Source organism: Syngnathus typhle, linkage group LG4 (genome assembly GCF_033458585.1).
Source record: "Syngnathus typhle isolate RoL2023-S1 ecotype Sweden linkage group LG4, RoL_Styp_1.0, whole genome shotgun sequence".
In the NCBI taxonomy this organism is placed as follows: domain Eukaryota; kingdom Metazoa; phylum Chordata; class Actinopteri; order Syngnathiformes; family Syngnathidae; genus Syngnathus; species Syngnathus typhle.
Window position 1 is genome coordinate 8,378,028 of NC_083741.1, and position 19,000 is coordinate 8,397,027.

Consider the following 19,000-nt stretch of genomic DNA (forward strand, 5'->3'; position numbering starts at 1 on the left):
AGGGACACACACAAGACTAATGTGCCACAAGAAAATGACTTGACTTGAAGGTCAGAGATCTGGGGGGATGCTAGACAAATAATATGGAAATGAAAGGGCTGAAAGAAAATAAGAGTTCAATTTAAGGAAGGAGAGATCGTCAGAAGGATATAATAGTTTTACCTGGATTGGGGGTGGGTTTTCTGTGCTCAGAGCGCCCCCAGCGTGAGCGGGCACTGGCGCCCACGCTGCTGCCCACATGGCCGACTGCATGCAAGAAGCAACACAGGCAGGGCCAAAGTGAGGGGCAGCGTTAGCAACAGAGCATAGCAGAAATCACTGCCACAAAACCATGAAGAGATGCGAAATGATATGAATGAAGAAGAACAGTCAAGGTGGAGAGAAATGAAGATGTGGCCAGCGGGTGAGTAGGATAGGACAAATGAGGGAGGAGAGTTGTCATAAAAAAAAATTGAAAAAAATTCTGTCAAATAACGTCTCTGTCAGTAAAATGTTGAACCATCGATCTGAAGAATACCTGTACTAGATCTATCATCAGTCGGATCGACTTTGATGGCATCAGCGTTGTAAGGGACCTGCTCGTTCAGGGTCGTGTCAGCAGCGCTATCGAGGCTGCCATGACTGACAGCATCAATATCGCTGCCATCTGTTAAAAAAACAACACAGAAGAGGGAAAAACTGTTTTTGTGCATCGCTGCATGTTTTATTTTCAGTTAGCATGAGGATAAGCGGTGCAGATAATGCATGAATGGATTTAAACATTAACATAGGCAGAATTTAAGAAACTTTTGATGATTTTCACTAAACCAATAACCAATAACTCTGAAGAATTTCCTCTCAGCAAAATTACCTGACAGCGGACTCTGAGTAAGAGGGGCATGTTTCCGTAGTGACTGTTTAAACTGAGCCACACCCAGAACAACATTTCGTAACTTCATCCATAAGAAGTAGCCTCCTCTAGTGCTGGTTGGCCATGTGCTCTCCAACACTGCCTGAAAATAGAGGAATGTAGTTATTTTTACTATTAATTGGTGCATGGGACAAAGCAAGTTGATGTCAGATGATTTCCCTAGCCCCAGAGTTGTTGTTGTTTATGCATGTTTTATGTCTACCTTTTCACAATAGGATCAGGGATAATAAGCCAAAAATGACAACAGTCCATCTAATAAATAAAGTCTTGCTACACATTCTATTGTTTTAAAGTTTTACTAATACCTACAAGACAATTAAGTATGGTAAAATTTGAATTAAAACTCCTATAATATTAATACACTAATTCTGGGGGGCATATGTGGCTACCTTATTGTAGTAGCCGTATGTGATTGCATTGGGGTGGACTCCAGCTTTCTTCATCTCAAAGAGGACCCTGACAGCAAGGACAGGCTGACCATATTGTCCACAAAGCTGCATCAGCACTCTGTAGCACACCTATATAACAATGAATAATGAATACAATTGTTAAGCTAAGATGACGACCTTTTAAAAACGAGACTTGACTGAGGAGCCAACAGTTAAATTACGTTACAGTTTGGCTGTCTTGGGAAACATTACCTCATCGGGTGACTGCAACTTTTTGGACTGCATTTTACGGAGGACATCATAGGCAGTATGAAGCGCTCGCACCTTAGAATGGCAAGCCTTCACATATGCAGGCAGGGAGATGAACCAAAGGCCGTAACAATGGCGGAGGAGGCACATAGACCATAGCTGGGGGATGGATGAGTACTTTTTGGCTATTTTCTGAGCTGATTTAATCTCCTGTGGACAAAACGGGAATCCAGGATGAAGAGATGCTATGTAGTTGAAATTTACAGTTTGAACTGTACGGTTAAATTAAGAACCTGGTACACATACAGGAACTGCCAGTAAAAAATTTTAACAGCTACTGTGATATTCACCTGCTTGCTGCGCCTAAACATGGGTGCAGGGCTGGTGGGACAGCTGTGCCTGGCATTGAGGCGGGAAGCTGGGGTCTGGAGCCCCTCGACTGGGTCAAACAGGTCAAGACTTAGCACTGGGAAGCCATCATATCTAATGAACAACATGCATTCAGATGTTATGAGACAAATCATTTTTACAAAGATAGAATTCTTCTCTCTTTTGTTCTACCTGTAGCATAGTGGATGCTCTTTGTCTTCAGGCAGAGGAGGCAACTCTGGAGGTGTGATGAAGACCGTGTGCTCACTTCGGTGGGAATCATCCGTCTCTATCAACCTGGTTTCTTCTGGCCTGTCAGCATCTCCCTGCAGAAAAGAGAGCAACATGATGGTACAATGACATTATTTCCCTTGGAGTACATCTTTTAGGTTGAAACCCTAAAGACAGTGATCCGATTAGACAGATGACCTGAACATTCTGACAAATGGTAATACGTACCATGTCACACACATATTTAAAAAGTGCTATGTAGTTTCCCCAAATTACCCTTTGAAATCTGTTTAGTTCCGGTTAAGCCCCTCAGTATTGTAGAATACAATTTTAAAAAATATTTCCGATTCATTTAATAATGTTTAAAAACATTAAGAGATTCCACAGCTATTTTGTTTCAATTCAATCTCGGCTTCTGTGTTTTTGCTGCACCTGCTATCCCAATGTGCTTCTAAAGAGCCTTTCACGGCAAGCCGTAGGAGGAGGATCACTTGAGCCACACCATGTGACTCAAGGCATAGCACAACAATGCACATTTTACAGTGCCTGCAGACAACCTTTGGTAGTTTAAAGTAAGCGAATTGGTACTGCTGCTGAAAATAAAATGGAACACAACCTCAAAATGCCATTTAGGCAAAACTGGTTTAATTATATCTTTTGTTGGCTTGCTTGAATGGGCAATTAAGTGGAAGACAAGGCAATATAAAGACAAAATACCCATAACAAACAAGAACAGACATACTGTACCTTGACCCCCTTTTCGGCACTCCGATCAGAGCTGTACAGCTGCTCACAAAGAGAGGCAAAAAGAATAGACAGAATAGAAAAATCAAATGAAAGTAAACAATATTAAAACAAAAGACAATTTCACGTAACACCAGACACATTACATAGTTATTACATAAAATAGGTTTTGTACATGTGTGTTCAACTGTTCCCTTTAAGCGCAATATGTTCAAGTCTGTTTTATTACTGTGCGTTTCTGATCTCAAATGTCCCCATTGGGTATCATTAAAGGACCATTTTATTAATGAAGGCACTCACTTTTTCCACACAGTCATCGAAGAAGGCCAGACTGGCATCTTTGTCGCTAACAAAAGAGCATTCCTCAATAAAGCGGATGAACATCTGGGTTCTGGTCATCAGCGAGTAGAATTTCTGGTGGGAGCGGTCACGGCTTTTCAAGAACCCTGAAGGGATAGATGTTAATATTTTGTTATAATTGCCACGTATTGCTTATAAGCTCAAGCTAAATTCAACTCTGCACAATATGTTTTATGGGTGTGAGTAAGGTTGGATTTCCAACATTTCAAGCAATCAACCTTTAATATCAACAGTTGGAGGATGTCTGGCTGTCAGGTTTAGTCTTTTGGTGCATTATTCTCAGTGTATTTGTCTAATACTGACACAGGGCATGTTTTATAGAGAAAAAAGACACGCCAGTTGATGTAATTCTGATACAATAGGAGTGTGTGTACAAGTAATCTGTGTTCCAACTAAATGATTTCCCATACCGTTCAAGTCAAAGAGTGAGCTGGCATCTGTGGCTTTCTCAGATGGTGCCTGGGTAATAGGTCGCAGGAAGGAACGGTATCCCTTTAAAATTGCTGCCATGAAGCGCAGAAAGGTTTCCTGGATCTCAAGCTCCACAGTATGGAGACTTTTTCCACAACTTAATTCTGATAAATCACTGATGCTGAGCTCTAGCAAGCTATCAGACTGATACTGACCTGCAGACAAACATAGCTAATTACACTCCTGATATCGGAATTAAGAACAGAACAAAAAAACACAGAACCATAAAATTAGGATATATTAACACCATGAGCTTCTTGAAGTTTTCCTTATGTCTGATGGGAAAGCACAGTCGACGGATAGTGTGGGGGCGGGGGGAGCAATGCATATTAGTCACAATTAGTACTCACCATCAACTAGTTGCTGGTAAAGATTGTTCAGCACATTCATTAAGTTTTTACAGGCTTTCTTGGGCAAGATCTTCCACGTGAGGTTCCGTTTATCTTCATTACTAGAAAAAGAGACACTCTTAGTTCTGGAGGGGCTACGTACACCACGTGCGCTTCATCAGCAACTCAAATATTGCATGAAATAAACAAGAAAGCCAACTGCTATGTGAAGTCAGATAATCAGAACGTTATTGGTCGAGAAATGCTAAATGTTCACATACAAGACTTTTAAATTGTATAACAAATATATTTGTACACAAATATATTTATGAAATTTTAAAATTTTGTCAAAAATCATTTGGCAAATTTCCCAAATGAGTACACAATTAGTCTGGCAAAGCTAAATGAACTACAGAATTATCCAAACAAATTGAAGAAAATTGCTCTTGTTCACTTTTTAAAGAAGATTTACAAAGTAAAACGTGTAGAGTGCACTTACTGGAATATGGTGTTTGTGTCCAGGTCAACACAGTTCACATCTGGTGGAGGGTCATAAAGTTCAAAATACCGAGAGTCCACTCCTACGATAAACGGGCATGGGGCACTTAACACATCAGCCAGTGCCAGGGGGCAAAGAGGAATATATGGGCAAGGCCAATGGAAGGGGAAGATTATCTGAAAGACAATAAATATTTCAATCCAAACTTGTCAAATCACTTTCATTTCTGGTTCATAAATTATTTTTGTTGATAAGTGCATCATTTCTATATAATGGATTTTTACAAAAAATATACTGAGGGATAGAATTGCAAATCAAACAACGATAAATCAGTACAGCTGAATAGATCAACTTACAGACACCAAAGCTTCGGTTACACTGGTCAGTACTGCGGGTCGTAATGAGTGAACTAAAATCTTTTGTTCAGTGACAGCAAACACCAGCAGGGTGATGGCATTCTCTGGACCAAGGTTCTGGAGCAACGTGGAAAAACGTCCACCACTACAAAAAGACAAATGGACAAAACAATAATCTAATTCATGTTATATGAATGGCAGGCCTTGGAAAACAGTCGTAGTATTTTTTCACAAACTCAGTAAGACGACAAAACCGACATCACAGAAACTTCAGATACTTACCTGAGTTGTAATGGAGATGATACTGGCTGGCTCAACATCAGACTGTCATGAGGTGAAAGCTGTGAAAATAACCAAACAAATATTTATTAAAATGATTGGGGGGAAAAGAATGCACTTGCCCTCTAGTGGTGAATTAGTAGAATGCAATGACCTATTTTTGAAGCGCGCATATAGAAGCAGGTGCACTACGGTTTGTAGGTTGTAGGATTGAAACGTTTTTTTCTTTTGGGCTGCAACAACAAATATATTTGCAGTATCACATATTTAAGTTAGCAGGTATTAGTTTGGAGAAGTTGGAAGTGATCGGTTATCAGTACTGGTGGAAATTTTCATTTTAAATTTATTGTGTATCCCTACTTGAAATCAATGTTTACCTGCACCAGGATGCGAGGCCTCTGAGAAGAAGGGAAGGGAACTTTGTGCATGAAATGAGAAATGTGCCTGTAGAAAGAAAGAAAGAAAGAAAGAAAGAAAGAAAGAAAGAAAGAAAGAAAGAAAGAAAGAAAGAAAGAAAGAAAGAAAGAAAGAAAGAAAGAAAGAAAGAAAGAAAGAAAGAAAGAAAGAAAGAAAGAAAGAAAGAAAGAAAGAAAGAAAGAAAGAAAGAAAGAAAGAAAGAAAGAAAGAAAGAAAGAAAGAAAGAAAGAAAGAAAGAAAAAGAAAGAAAGAAAAAGAAAGAAAGAAAAAGAAAGAAAGAAAAAGAAAGAAAGAAAAAGAAGGAAAGACGGAAAGAAGGAAAAAGAGAGAAAGAAAGAGAGAAAGAAAGAAAGAAAGAAAGAGAGAAAGAAAGAAAGAAAGAAAGAAAGAAAGAAAGAAAGAAAGAAAGAAAGAAAGAAAGAAAGAAAGAAAGAAAGAAAGAAAGAAAGAAAGAAAGAAAGAAAGAAAGAAAGAAAGAAAGAAAGAAAGAAAGAAAGAAAGAAAGAAAGAAAGAAAGAAAGAAAGAAAGAAAGAAAGAAAGAAACATGAGGCAACATATTAAAACATCCAACAGACATCTGAAATTTGATCAAAAGTCAAATTAATACAAATAGCAAAAAATAAGATTTAAATTTTTTTAAAAAAGACAAAACATGGGGAACTCACTTCTCAATTGGCAAGGCATGAGGGCCAGAGATGGAATACCGATACAGGAAGGTAAGGAACTTGCGAAAAGCATCGAAGAAGGGCCAGTGAGAAAGCAAGCAGATACATTTGTTGGTGTAGACGGAGCAGGTGTGGGAAGTGGTATGGTTGGTGACATCAGTTGGGCTGTCGCAGGGGGAGGCTTTGGGTGTATCTGTGTTAAGTAGACCCAGCTGGGACCTCTGTTGATCAGTCAGACACTCTTGCGGGTAGGGCTCATAGAACTGTATGGCAGCACCGTATACCTGAACACAAGATGTGTGTTAGTTTAATAGCTCGCCATCTATTAGTCACAGAATAATGTCACACCTCAATCTATATTATCTAGACTAGCATGCCTCAATCAATACGTTTGTGTGACACTGCCATGCAACTGAAAACATCTCCACAGGCAACGTGAGAATGTTCTGAGAGATTGTCCTCCAGGTGCCACAGGCTTTTTATACAGGTCATCCGGAGGGGTCACTAATGATGTTTGCTTTTGCAAGCATTCTCAACCTGCACTTGCACTAAGGGATAGATAGTCTGTGCTTGAAGCAATGCCTCTGGAAGTCATCCGGGACTCATAGAACAGTAGTTATATGCGTAACCATTGTTTTATTCTATTGAAAAAGCCGAGTGAGGTCATCCTGATTTAAAACGATTTTGCAAATATTCTAAAATCAACAAAAAGACAAAAAACACATGAACAAATAGTTACGTACATAAGTCCTAAAGCATTACTCTAAATACTTCTTACATTCCAATGTAAATAAAATAAGCAAAATAAACTAAGCACACCAATCTTTTACTGAACATCAACACAAGGGTCAAAAAAACAAATGTAAGTAAGTGGTGCTGGTGATTAAATTTTCCCCAAAAACATTTGGACTGATCAAAGAAAAAAAAGACCTAATCAGCACACAAACTTGGTTGTTTGCTGATGAAGACAGAGCTAAGGACAACTGAGTGTCTCTATGTCCTGTGTGTTATTATGAGGACTTTGACAATAAATTACTCAGAACGTGGCCCAAAAAAAAGCAATTTAAATATTAAAGAAATGAAAAGTGTTTTGTGTATAGTGTATTGTTATGTGGATGCATGGAATGGTGAGTAACGGTAGTATGCAAGTGGGTGATAGGGTTGGAGTAGGATACACACTTTAACTTGAAAAATGTCAATAAGCCAGATAAGCATGTCTCGGCTTAAATGGTCAAATGAAAACAGCCCGGATAGGTGTACACATTAACCATGAAAAAATACTCCATGTCCTGTTCAGTCTTTTGATCCTAGAAAGTCAGATCTTCAAGTTATCAGATAAATACCCCCACAATAAGTGCATCGATGAAAGTTTTCATTTCTGTTACTGGGATCTACGTAACAGTTTGTTGCTTCTGATGATGATGCACAGATGTTTGGATAGTCGATTGGTTGGATAAGAACCCATCAAGTAATCCAGCCTACCTTCTCTCCAGAGGCTCCAGTCAAGACAAATGTAGAGAAAACAGGGAGTGAGTATTTGGTGTTCATGGGCCAACACTCAATTGTGGCCCCCATGGGAAGGCAGAAGAGAGGAACAGATACTGGCAGTGGGAATGACTCATAGTCCTCTTCTGGATATCTGCTGAATAGTCCTAAATGAAACATTTTTTAAACAACCATGTGAGAACAATTTAAGCGCAGGAGAGTAGATCTGTAACTCAACTAAACAGAGTTACCGTATTTTCCGCCCTAAAAGGCGCACCTAAAAACCTAAATTTTTATCAAAAGTCAACAGTGCGCCTTATAGCCCGGTGCGCCTTATATATGGATCAAGTGATGAATTTGTTGATCCATACTGGTTGTACACAGAGCTCTGCCAAAATGTTTTAGTACGTTTTAGTACGACTAGTAAATTACAAGGTCGCATCGCTTCCCAGCATTACGGTAACTGTAGTCAGGGGGCGTTACCGAATAGCTGTTGTACCCGTGAGGCTATTTCATTTCAAAATAGGCTGCTCCGTTAATGTTTCGAGTAAATCTACGGATCGATATGGAAGGGAAACATAGGTAAGTAGTACCAATGCGTTAGATCGAACTTTAGTCAGTTCTGATCATTTTATAGGAGCTCGTTTTAGAGACGCGATTGTTTGTTTACACTTTGCTGAGGCTCATGGGAGATTGCGAGCTGAGGGTCATGGGTTTTTGTGGATGGCTAATGCTATAACGATAGCTGCTATACGCGCGAGGCTATTTCATGTCAAAATAGGCTGCTCTGTTAATGTTTCGAGTAAATCTACGGATCGATATGGAAGGGAAACATAGGTAAGTAGTACCAATGCGTTAGATCGAACTTTAGTCAGTTCTGATCATTTTATAGGAGCTCGTTTTAGAGACGCGATTGTTTGTTTACACTTTGCTGAGGCTCATGGGAGATTGCGAGCTGAGGGTCATGGGTTTTTGTGGATGGCTAATGCTATAACGATAGCTGCTATACGCGCGAGGCTATTTCATGTCAAAATAGGCTGCTCTGTTAATGTTTCGAGTAAATCTACGGATCGATATGGAAGGGAAACATAGGTAAGTAGTACCAATGCGTTAGATCGAACTTTAGTCAGTTCTGATCATTTTATAGGAGCTCGTTTTAGAGACGCGATTGTTTGTTTACACTTTGCTGAGGCTCATGGGAGATTGCGAGCTGAGGGTCATGGGTTTTTGTGGATGGCTAATGCTATAACGATAGCTGCTATACGCGCGAGGCTATTTCATGTCAAAATAGGCTGCTCTGTTAATGTTTCGAGTAAATCTACGTATCGATATGGAAGGGAAACATAGGTAAGTAGTACCAATGCGTTAGATCAAACTTTAGTCAGTTCTGATCATTTTATAGGAGCTCGTTTTAGAGACACGATTGTTTGTTTACACTTTGCTGAGGCTTATGGGAGATTGCGAGCTGAGGGTCATGGGTTTTTGCGGATGGCTAATGCTATAACGATAGCTGCTATACGCGCGAGGCTATTTCATGTCAAAATAGGCTGCTCTGTTAATGTTTCGAGTAAATCTACGGATCGATATGGAAGGGAAACATAGGTAAGTAGTACTAATGCAGTGCTTCTCAATTATTTTCTGTTACGCCCCCCCCTAGCAAGAAGAAATCTATTCGCGCCCCCCCTCCCCACCGTGACTATCCTAACGTGTCTTGTAAGTCGTAAAATGTTGCACTGTCGCAAACATGACAGAAGTAACAATGCAGGGCTCGAAACTAACGATTGCCCGATTGCCCGGGGCAAGTAGCGATGGCAGACGGGCAAGTAGAATTTTTTCCTCACTTGCCCGAACTTGCCCTGCCATAATACCATGTTTTCAAGCTGTAAAAACACGATTTTGTGCATAATTTCTCGCAACTTCTGCCGGTTCTGGTCCGACATTTTGTTTTCTAGGGAGCGGTTAGTTTCTCGTGTAAGTCTGCAATACATTGATAACGGCAAAGCGCTTCGTAATTAAATGCATGCTCCCTCACTCGTCCCTGGCTCTTCTGCGCCTGCGCACCAGCAGAGCTTGTTTCCGGTTGGCGGATACGAAGGCATATGAAGGCAAAACTTATAGTGTTGTCTTTTTTATTGCAAAAATGTGTCGGGCAAGTAAAAATCCACTCCAAAAAAATTCGGGCAAGTAAAATTTTGTTTCGGGCAAGTAAGATTTTCTCCAACTTGCCCGAGGGCAACTTGGGCAAAAAATAAGCTTCGAGCCCTGCAATGAGAGCGCCACTGCCCCCTGCTGTAGTAAACGCGCAATTACACTTTATTCTAGTACTGCCAAAAAAAAGCCTGTTCCCCAGGGTCACACGCGCCCCCCCAGGAATAGCACCGCGCCCCCCCCCCACTATTTGAGAAGCACTGTACTAATGCGTTAGATCGAACTTTAGTCAGTTCTGATCATTTTATAGGAGCTCGTTTGAGAGACGCGATTGTTTGTTTACACTTTGCTGAGGCTCATGGGAGATTGCGAGCTGAGGCTCATGGGTTTTTGCGGATGGCTAATGCTATAACGATAGCTGCTATACGCGCGAGGCTATTTCATGTCAAAATAGGCTGCTCTGTTAATGTTTCGAGTAATTCTACGGATCGATATGGAAGGGAAACATAGGTAAGTAGTACCAATGCGTTAGATTGAACTTTAGTCAGTTCCAATCATTTTATAGGAGATTGTTTGAGTAACGCGATTGTTTACAGAGGGCTCGTTGGTTATTGGCTAGTGGGTGCATACCGCAACCCTAGTCAACCTCAGTTTGTTGCAGTAAAGCTTCTATTTTATGCGCCTTATAGGCCGGTGCGCCTTATATATGGACAAAGTTTTAAAATGGGCCGTTCATTGAAGGTGCGCCTTATACCCCGGTGCGCCTAATAGGGCGGAAAATACGGTAATTCAACCAACAACAATAACAAAAGGTTAAACTGCTGTCAATGAGCTGAATCCTTTTCGGTATGATTATATACTTTAGTGAAAGCGGAACTTAAATAAAGATGTTAACATACAGTTGAACTGAAAAATGACAGTTCATGTGTCGCAAATAAACAGCTGAATCATGTCAACTTTCTGCTTAACTTGGATTTCAATCAAATTGGTGGAAATGGTACTCCATTTCCACCAAGAGATATGAATCAATAAACATAGCACATGGGGGTAACAAGTGTGACCAACCAGTTGTAGTTACCCAGGCGGATTAGTTATTTAAGCAATTCAACTACATAGCCCGCATTTTAGTTAGTTAGTTTAGTTAGTTTATTGTTTAGCACATATTATTATATCAATAACTGTGCAAGGAGGGAGACGAAGCCTAGGGCTTGTAAAGAGCTCCACTCCTTCTACAACATTTAAATACAACATCCAATAAAGCGATGCAACAGTTAAAGTTCGTGGGAGATTTGTTTGCTCAGTCTGCAAAATGAAGACAGATGTTGAATAAGCATGTTTGTTTCCAAGCTTAAATATTGCCTGATCTGACCGACAACACTGGAGATAAACATTGAGAAAAATATTATATCAATTTACTGTCTTATTCACTGGCAAGACAGAAAAACATTCCTCTCTTTACTTTTAAAATTCAAGACAGATTTAAAAAGCTGTCATGGCATTTTTTCCAAACGACTTCAATCAATATGAAACCATTTGGAGAGACAGATAACTTACCAAGCGTTAAATCTTGGATTGTATTTCAAAGGCACATTTCTTCTGACAACATGATGCAAAAATCAAAGAAGTTTGTTTCATTAAGTATAACGTAATAAATATTTATTACTATGATGTAAATCTTTGCAAGAGATGCAAATTATCCATGAAAAACAACTTTACACTGCACATACCGTTAAATGTTAAATACCATTTTCAAAACCATGTTCAAAACACAAATGTGTACACCACCAGGTGAAAGTTAGCTTATGAATTTCTTAATGAACACAATCACACATTTATGGTGATTAACTGACAGTTATTCTGTAGTTTTTAGAGATTCTCTGCTAAACTTTCAGCAGTGTTTATTCATTTTTGCAACAGCATTCTAAAAAATTGACTTTACTCACAGGATGAATACTGTATATTATTTATCCATCCAGTCTAACTAAATGAGTCTCCCCAGGAATCAGAGAAAGAGCAGAGAAAAAGTGTTGATTCCACAATACAAATAAGTGAAAGCACACACCAAACACAATTCTTTTCTTAACTTTAAGTAACCACAGCTTACTCACTGAAAAATATTCTTCTTCCATAATATTGGATTTTTTAAAATTATCTCTGCCTTTTCTATCAACGTCATTGATTGATTTTAGCATATCAGTCCCGGGAAGCCTGCCTTTTTCTACATTCTATATTTTTTTCTATTTAATTGCTCAGATTATTTCAGCTATTCAGTTCACAATACAAGACATTTTCATTGAGCATGAGTATTTAAACATACAGTATATGCCCTATGGCAAGTTTTACCTGCTTTGTATGCTATCGAGTTGGTTTTGGTCACGGACTTCTTATAACATAGGTAGACAGAGGAGCCCCACTGAAACAAGAACATCAGAGGAAAAAACAACATATTATTTCATGTCAAATACCTGGATGTAATTGGATTCTACTCATGTTTTCAACGAAACACAGACTTTTGAACTTTTTGGATTGAGAAAAAGATCCAGTTGTCTGAATGGGTGCGAGACAGACATTATGGCTCATAGTTTATGTGACAAATTAGTGCAAAATCATGAATACTTTATAGGGCATTTTATAGATACGCACCAACTTTTTTTCATCAGCATATCAGCCCAACATTTCTTTGCCAGCTTTCAAAGTTTTTTGCCTTGTATTTACCACTTGGAATGAAAATCACGCATAAAAAGCTGTTTCTTTTATACTCAATATATCGAGCTGTTTTATGTTATGAAATGTCTACCAAATAAGACAAACTAATGAGGTACAATGCAATATTTCTTGCACATTCAATTAAAATCAATCAATCAATCAATCAATCAATCAATCAATCAATCAATCAATCAAAATGTGTGCCACTGACTATCCCACAGTTTACTGAAAATTTTGAACAAAGTGCAAATCAGCTGCTTGGTGACGACCACACCCGGTTCTCAAAATTTGACGTTTTTACTCTGTTGTTCCTGGCCTTGTGAATTTTTCTGTCACTGAGTATGTATCATTCCCAGGCTGCAATTTAATGGTGACCTGAACTTTCTATACTTTAAGCATCCCAGTTGTGTAGTTACCATGTCGTAGGAAGTAATAAGTTTGGGTGGCTCCTATGTTTGCTTTACGCTAAGACTGTGCAACCTCTTTACACAAAATGGGACCAACTTTACTGATATGCCTCAGAGCATTTGAGATTGCTCATTGCCATGTTTCAAGCAACAGAGTTCGGAAAGTAGTTGAACATGTGTCATCGCTATCATACCTCCATACATTAGAAGAAGCGGAAATGTTTTCTGTTAAAAGCTGCAACAGCTGGCTTTCCCATATTGTTAAAGTCTGTAACTGTCATAGAAAGTGGACTCACGTAGCATGTGAACAAAACGCAGGTTCTCAAGTTTCACAACTAATTCATATAAAGGCTTATGGGGCATAGCAACAAGGTGGACTAAACAATATACAAGATATTTTTGAGTCATTATTCCTTCAACTATAACAATCAGATTAATGGCTCTATTCATTTCATTGTAAAACTTCTGCACCGCTAGGACAGCGCTGGTGAGTTTCCTTAGGAACCAGCAAAGGCATTGGTCTTTGAGACAATCTACCAGTCACCGTGGTCTATTAAAAAAATAACATAGTAGGCCTGACATCACAATCAAATTATTGACGAGGCTCGGTTTGAGGAATCGAACCGACAACTTTTGCATTGTGGACCGGGCGTGCTAACCATTGTGCATCGTGCCACCTGCAAATGATGATGAATTTATTCGTTTCAATGATATAAGTGATATAATTAAACTATTATCGCAGCAGGGAAAACATTAACAGGCCAACTTTTGTTTCAATTTCATGCTGTCACTTTTACATTTGCACTTGGCATACATTTCAATTGGGGGGGGAAAAAAAAGGTTGGTCTGAATATTGTGTGCAATAAAAATCCCGTTACAAACCTTAAATCACAAATATATTGTTTGTATTTCCCATATTCTCAAAAATATCACCACAGCAAATGTGATGATATAATTTTAAAGCTATATTGCCCACCCCTATGTCAAACATCTCTTTAGCCCAGTCTTACCATACTGCTGTTAAGATTCTTCTCCACCTTGCAGAAGGTGTGGGGAGGAGTCTCTCCTTTGCTTGGGATAATGATACAGATGTCGGTAACAGCAAGAGCAGCATGTGATTGGCTTTCAGGTGCCCTCCGGTAGGTGACATAGATGCGTTGGGAAGAGTTTCCACTGATGTTGGCTGGGCGACCAGAGGGGGTTGTCTGGATAAGGTGGCAGCCTTGCTTTAGTCTCTCTTTCCACTCATAGAGGACGCTGTGGGAGCAAGACCAATGCAGTAATCAGTCACACAAAAGGAATATATGTTAACCTATTAAGAAGAGACTATCATTGTGTGGTACAGGTAGACTTCTAAATTTAGATACAAAGCTTGAATCAGTTGAGATAAACGACAGGAAGAATAGCATCTTTGGTGTACAGCAGTATGAATGTTGAAGCATTATTGAAAAGAACATTAATAACGAAAACCCTTTTGATTTCCCTCTTCTGCACCTATTAATTTCTCTCTTGTGCATTTATCCTCCATTAATTGATCTATTAAAACTATAGAGAATTTGTGGTGCTGATACGCCTAAATCGTAGCTTAGAATTTTAACAACAGAATTTTGTCTGGAGTGGTTTTGGGAGGTCATTGCTAGAAAATGCTACACAGGGTAAGTCGAACACATACAATAGATCAATAAATCCTCTGCAAGAACTTCACCACATCGTTCTTGATTAGTACGGGATGTGTCACTTCCAGACAGTGTAATGTGGACATTTTGCACTGCTTGACGAGATAAACTACACTTCAAATAAACCTAAACACTATGTGTTGTAAATTTCAATACAATTTCTAAATAATACATATAGCGTTTCTAAGCTGCGGATTTTGTTTTTTGCGGGTGGTTCTGGGATGCAGTCTTTGATAATTAATCATTCATTAATATGAATTTTTATTTTTAAATATTATTTCTTAAATTGTCAAGGTGTGACAAAACTGGCCAATCAGAGACTGTGAACACATAACCGAAGAATGTCAATCAGTTTTCTGTGCACGTCACGTACACACATTCTCAGTCTGTCACTACTGGCCGCAGCACACAGACCTGTCTCACTGTTAGTGTTGACAAGCGGGTTATTGAACTTTGGCAAGCAACAAAGCAGGAGGTAAAACAAGTTATCATTTCGTGTCTGTTTACTTTCCAACATGACAACCCATGCTAACAAGGTAGCATGGGTTTTTATGTTGGAAATTAAAGAGTCACAAAATGATACGTAACTTGGTGTGAAGTATCTCATTTGCATTTAAAGACACCGCACCAAAACAGCTTGCTCTGAGCCGCACCTCAAAACAAGTAGAAAAGAGGGACCTGTGATGCTATCAAAAACGTGGAATTCAAATGCAAAAGCATGGCCGTTCCACTTTATATAGACCACAACTTAATGAGTAAAACTTAAAACGGAAGAATTTATAAATGTGATACGTAAGCTTTAAAGCAGGGGTGTCAAACTATTTTTTTTCGCGGGCCGCATAGTAGTCATAGCTTCTTTCGGAGGGCCATTAAAATTTAGGATTTTCTTAGAAATGTCACAAATCAAAAATACCGTTTTTTTCCATGTATAATGCGCCCCCATGTATAATACGCACCCTAAAAATGGCATGTTGATGCTGGAAAAAAGCCTGTACCCATGTATAATACGCACCCAAATTTTGACTCCAATTTAAGTCCGTGAACGTAAAATTATTTCAGAAAAAAGATCATCTTTGGGAACAACCGGATGTTATTCTGCCGGTCAGTATCACTGTGCATGCGCTAGCAACCTCAATAGCGAAGAAATGTTTCGGATTTGTGTAGGGTACATTGTGACAGCAAACAAGCAGGTGATCGAGCAAGCGTCTGATACGAGAGCATTGTGTTCGTATGGAGCGTGTTTGAAGTGAACAGAGAAGAAAGCGCATCTGTAATGGCGGCCTCCGTATCATATCCGGATTTTAAAAAAAAAAAAAAAAAAATTTTTTTTTTTTTTGTACCCATGTATAATGCGCACCCCAGATTTTAGGACAATAAATTAGTTAAATTTTGCGCATTATACATGGAAAAAAAACGGTAATATATACATTTGCCCACACAGAGGACTGTCCAGTTCTCATTAGTCCTACTCGTGCAAACAAAATTGAATCCCCTCACAACTATCAGCACACAAAGGCTGCTGACAGTCTCAACAGAGCCTCTTTGTCAGTGCCTGATAAGAACAAGTCCTTTGTAGTCTGAGATTCGTCCGCTGTCGGTTGTCACAATTTGCAAGATATGAAAGAGCAGGAGAACTTAGTAAACAAATGAAATTCCCAGTACTCTATTTCAAAACATGTTGCTGAAAACGACACTTGTAGCTGTAGTTCTTCACGCTTTTTTTTAGCAACATTCTGACGACAGCTGCAAGGCAGGCAGAAAGAGACTGCCACTGTAGTATTGTTCAACGTGAATACATTAACAGAGCTGTTTTCTCTCTCGGTCCTCCTCAGACGAGCCTTCCAAGCCTGCAGACCCAAATTTAGACATTTAGTTAAGTAAAATGCTACTGAAATTCGTCGTTACTTTCACTCGGGGTTGCAAATCATATTTGATATTCATCATTTCAACTGTGTTTCATTGTCTTTGAAAGACAGAGAAAATCTAGGCTCTTTTGTTTTTGGTCGACCCAACGAAATATTTGTTGCCCTGGAAGAAAGAAACGCACCATTTTGTAACATTCATCCAGTTAAGATTTGCTTCAGTGACTGTGTGAATTTGAGTATCAGTGGTTGTTTTTCTCTATATTTGCCCCGTGATTGGCTGGATTAATAAATATTCCTAACAAAGTAGTTCTCAATTATTTTATGTTATGCACCCCCCTACACCCAGGAAGAAATTTTTTTTCACACCTTCCTAACTCTCCTTGGTGACTATAAACAGTATAATTTGTCAATAAAATTGGAATAAGACACCTGCATATCATTGTATCCTACTAATTAACATTTTTGCTGGGGTCACACACGACCCACTGGCATCACCCTGCCGCCCCCCCCCCCACACACACACTATTTGAGAAGGATTAAACCTACAATAATCAAGAATGATCAAAGCTAGATCAAGACTCTTACCCCAGGTCAATGAGTGGTGGCTTGTCACAACCTCGCCTGAAGCATAGGAAAATCTGGGGTGCCATCAGCCCTCCATTATTGAGATCAGCAGAATGTCCACTTGGTGTCGTCTCTATGCATGTAAATCCTGGTGGCACCTCGTCACCGATTGAGCGAATCACCACAGCCACATCAGTGATGGGCGACTTGGGCTTGGCAGTTTTGTGGCAGGCATCGTCAAAGTGGATTTCCTGGTCCAAAGGCTTGGATGAGTCCGTCAGTCCAGCCACCACAAAATAGTCAGCTACACGAGGGCCTTTATCCTCCATCGTTTCCCATTACCACCAAGTGCCTGTCATAAACAGATTAAATACATAATTAAAGTTAATTGTACTGTAGGAAAAGAAAAAAGTTTTAAGATCCACATAAAACAGACATTTTTAAAAACAGTGACTTTTCTGTGTGTGGTGGCTTTTTGTCTCCACACACTTTTTCCATGGCCTAAAAACACCCAGTGCAGTACAAAATTGTTGCAACTATAAACTTGTTTGAAACTATTTCATCTGTTTAAAATTTATCCAAATTGATCCTGCTCATGCTTGGCTGAGTTCGGGTAGGGGTTAATAATGGTGGGCAACTGGTCGCTTTCAAAAACCGCGGGGTTAGCGGATTTTGTTTTTAACTCTGCTATAATTTGATTCTAGAGAGAAGGGCTTGGTGCAAAAAAACCTGTAAACTGCACCAAAATCAGTACCATAAGATTTTTTAAGAGTTGTGTACATGACCACGCTTGAGTAAATAACATCCATAAATTTGAAATTAGTAGATTTGCAACACACAAATAAAAATAAATAAATAAATAAAAAGAAGAAAATCACAATCCACACTAATTTTGATTGCTATTAAAATCCCAGGGCAGCACGGTGGGGCACTGGGTAACACGTCCGCCTCACAGTTAGGAGGGTGCGGGTTCGATTCCACCTCCGGCCCTCCCTGTGTGGAGTTTGCATGTTCTCCCCGGGCCCGCGTGGGTTTTCTCCGGGCACTCCGGTTTCCTCCCGCATCCCAAAAACATGCTTGGTAGGCCGATTGGAGACTCCAAATTGTCCCTAGGTGTGAGTGTGAGTGCAGATGGTTGTTTGTCTCTGTGTGCCCTGCGATCGGCTGGCAACCGGTTCAGGGTGTCCCCCGCCTACTGACTGATGACGGCTGGGATAGGCTCCAGCACGCCCGTGACCCCCGTGGGGACTAAGCGGTTCAGAAAATGGATGGATGGATGCAACACACACCTTTGGAGCTTCTTGCCTACAGCGATACTAAGCTAATTTCAGTTCTTTCAATCACAGCTCTGAACGGTAGATATAAATGATCATAGATTAAAAATGAGAATAACAGTACTCATCATATTGAGCAAAATAGTTACAAATTAGCTAAATATGAATTATTATTTATTATGGATTTAATATTGTTCAATAAAGTTAAATATTTATATTCACTTTTTTTACTGAAGAACTTGGTTCAGTAAGCTGGGCATGTCTCAAAGGTTTTTATAAAAAAATATAACACACAAATGGTAAAGAAAATCAGACCGATTTCTGTAGAAACATTCCATAACCACCCAAAGCCATTTCATTGAAAACAGATTTGGTAATTCATGTCCGTCTCCCCAATTGAAATCGTAATCCAGAGGACATTTATTAAGAGTGTGGGAACTTCATTTTATTAGCAGGGTGTGTTGGTTGATCTGCCTTAAAAGTTGAGAAATGTGAAGCAAAGACACAAAGATTTGTATTTTGAAGCCCTGTGGCAATGATGTCCACAAACTGCAATGTTTGAGCATGCAGCTTTGTAAGCTTTATTCTATTGTTTTTTTATTTTGA

At 39.4% G+C, this 19,000-nt stretch overlaps 1 protein-coding gene across 4 annotated transcripts in view; it reads right to left on the minus strand.

The window, feature by feature from the left end:
• The window catches only part of LOC133152842 (C-myc promoter-binding protein-like), a 39,057-nt gene that overhangs the window by 12,446 nt on the left and 7,611 nt on the right, over window positions 1-19,000 (minus strand). For 2 of the 4 annotated variants that reach the window (XM_061276756.1, XM_061276755.1), the window contains exons 2-21: window positions 17,142-17,472; window positions 14,026-14,272; window positions 12,246-12,315; window positions 7,752-7,921; window positions 6,270-6,553; window positions 5,564-5,630; window positions 5,190-5,248; window positions 4,908-5,052; window positions 4,552-4,727; window positions 4,074-4,174; window positions 3,663-3,878; window positions 3,193-3,338; window positions 2,896-2,934; window positions 2,110-2,243; window positions 1,899-2,031; window positions 1,552-1,758; window positions 1,300-1,428; window positions 851-992; window positions 518-646; window positions 163-246 (exon numbers count right to left, since the gene is read on the minus strand). In XM_061276756.1, coding sequence (XP_061132740.1) covers window positions 163-246; window positions 518-646; window positions 851-992; window positions 1,300-1,428; window positions 1,552-1,758; window positions 1,899-2,031; window positions 2,110-2,243; window positions 2,896-2,934; window positions 3,193-3,338; window positions 3,663-3,878; window positions 4,074-4,174; window positions 4,552-4,727; window positions 4,908-5,052; window positions 5,190-5,248; window positions 5,564-5,630; window positions 6,270-6,553; window positions 7,752-7,921; window positions 12,246-12,315; window positions 14,026-14,272; window positions 17,142-17,449 — 2,986 coding nt within the window. In that variant the 5' untranslated portion in view covers window positions 17,450-17,472. The remainder of the gene's footprint in view (window positions 1-162; window positions 247-517; window positions 647-850; window positions 993-1,299; window positions 1,429-1,551; window positions 1,759-1,898; window positions 2,032-2,109; window positions 2,244-2,895; window positions 2,935-3,192; window positions 3,339-3,662; window positions 3,879-4,073; window positions 4,175-4,551; window positions 4,728-4,907; window positions 5,053-5,189; window positions 5,249-5,563; window positions 5,631-6,269; window positions 6,554-7,751; window positions 7,922-12,245; window positions 12,316-14,025; window positions 14,273-17,141; window positions 17,473-19,000) is intronic. The other 2 variants (XM_061276758.1, XM_061276757.1) reach the window with 1 other exon arrangement.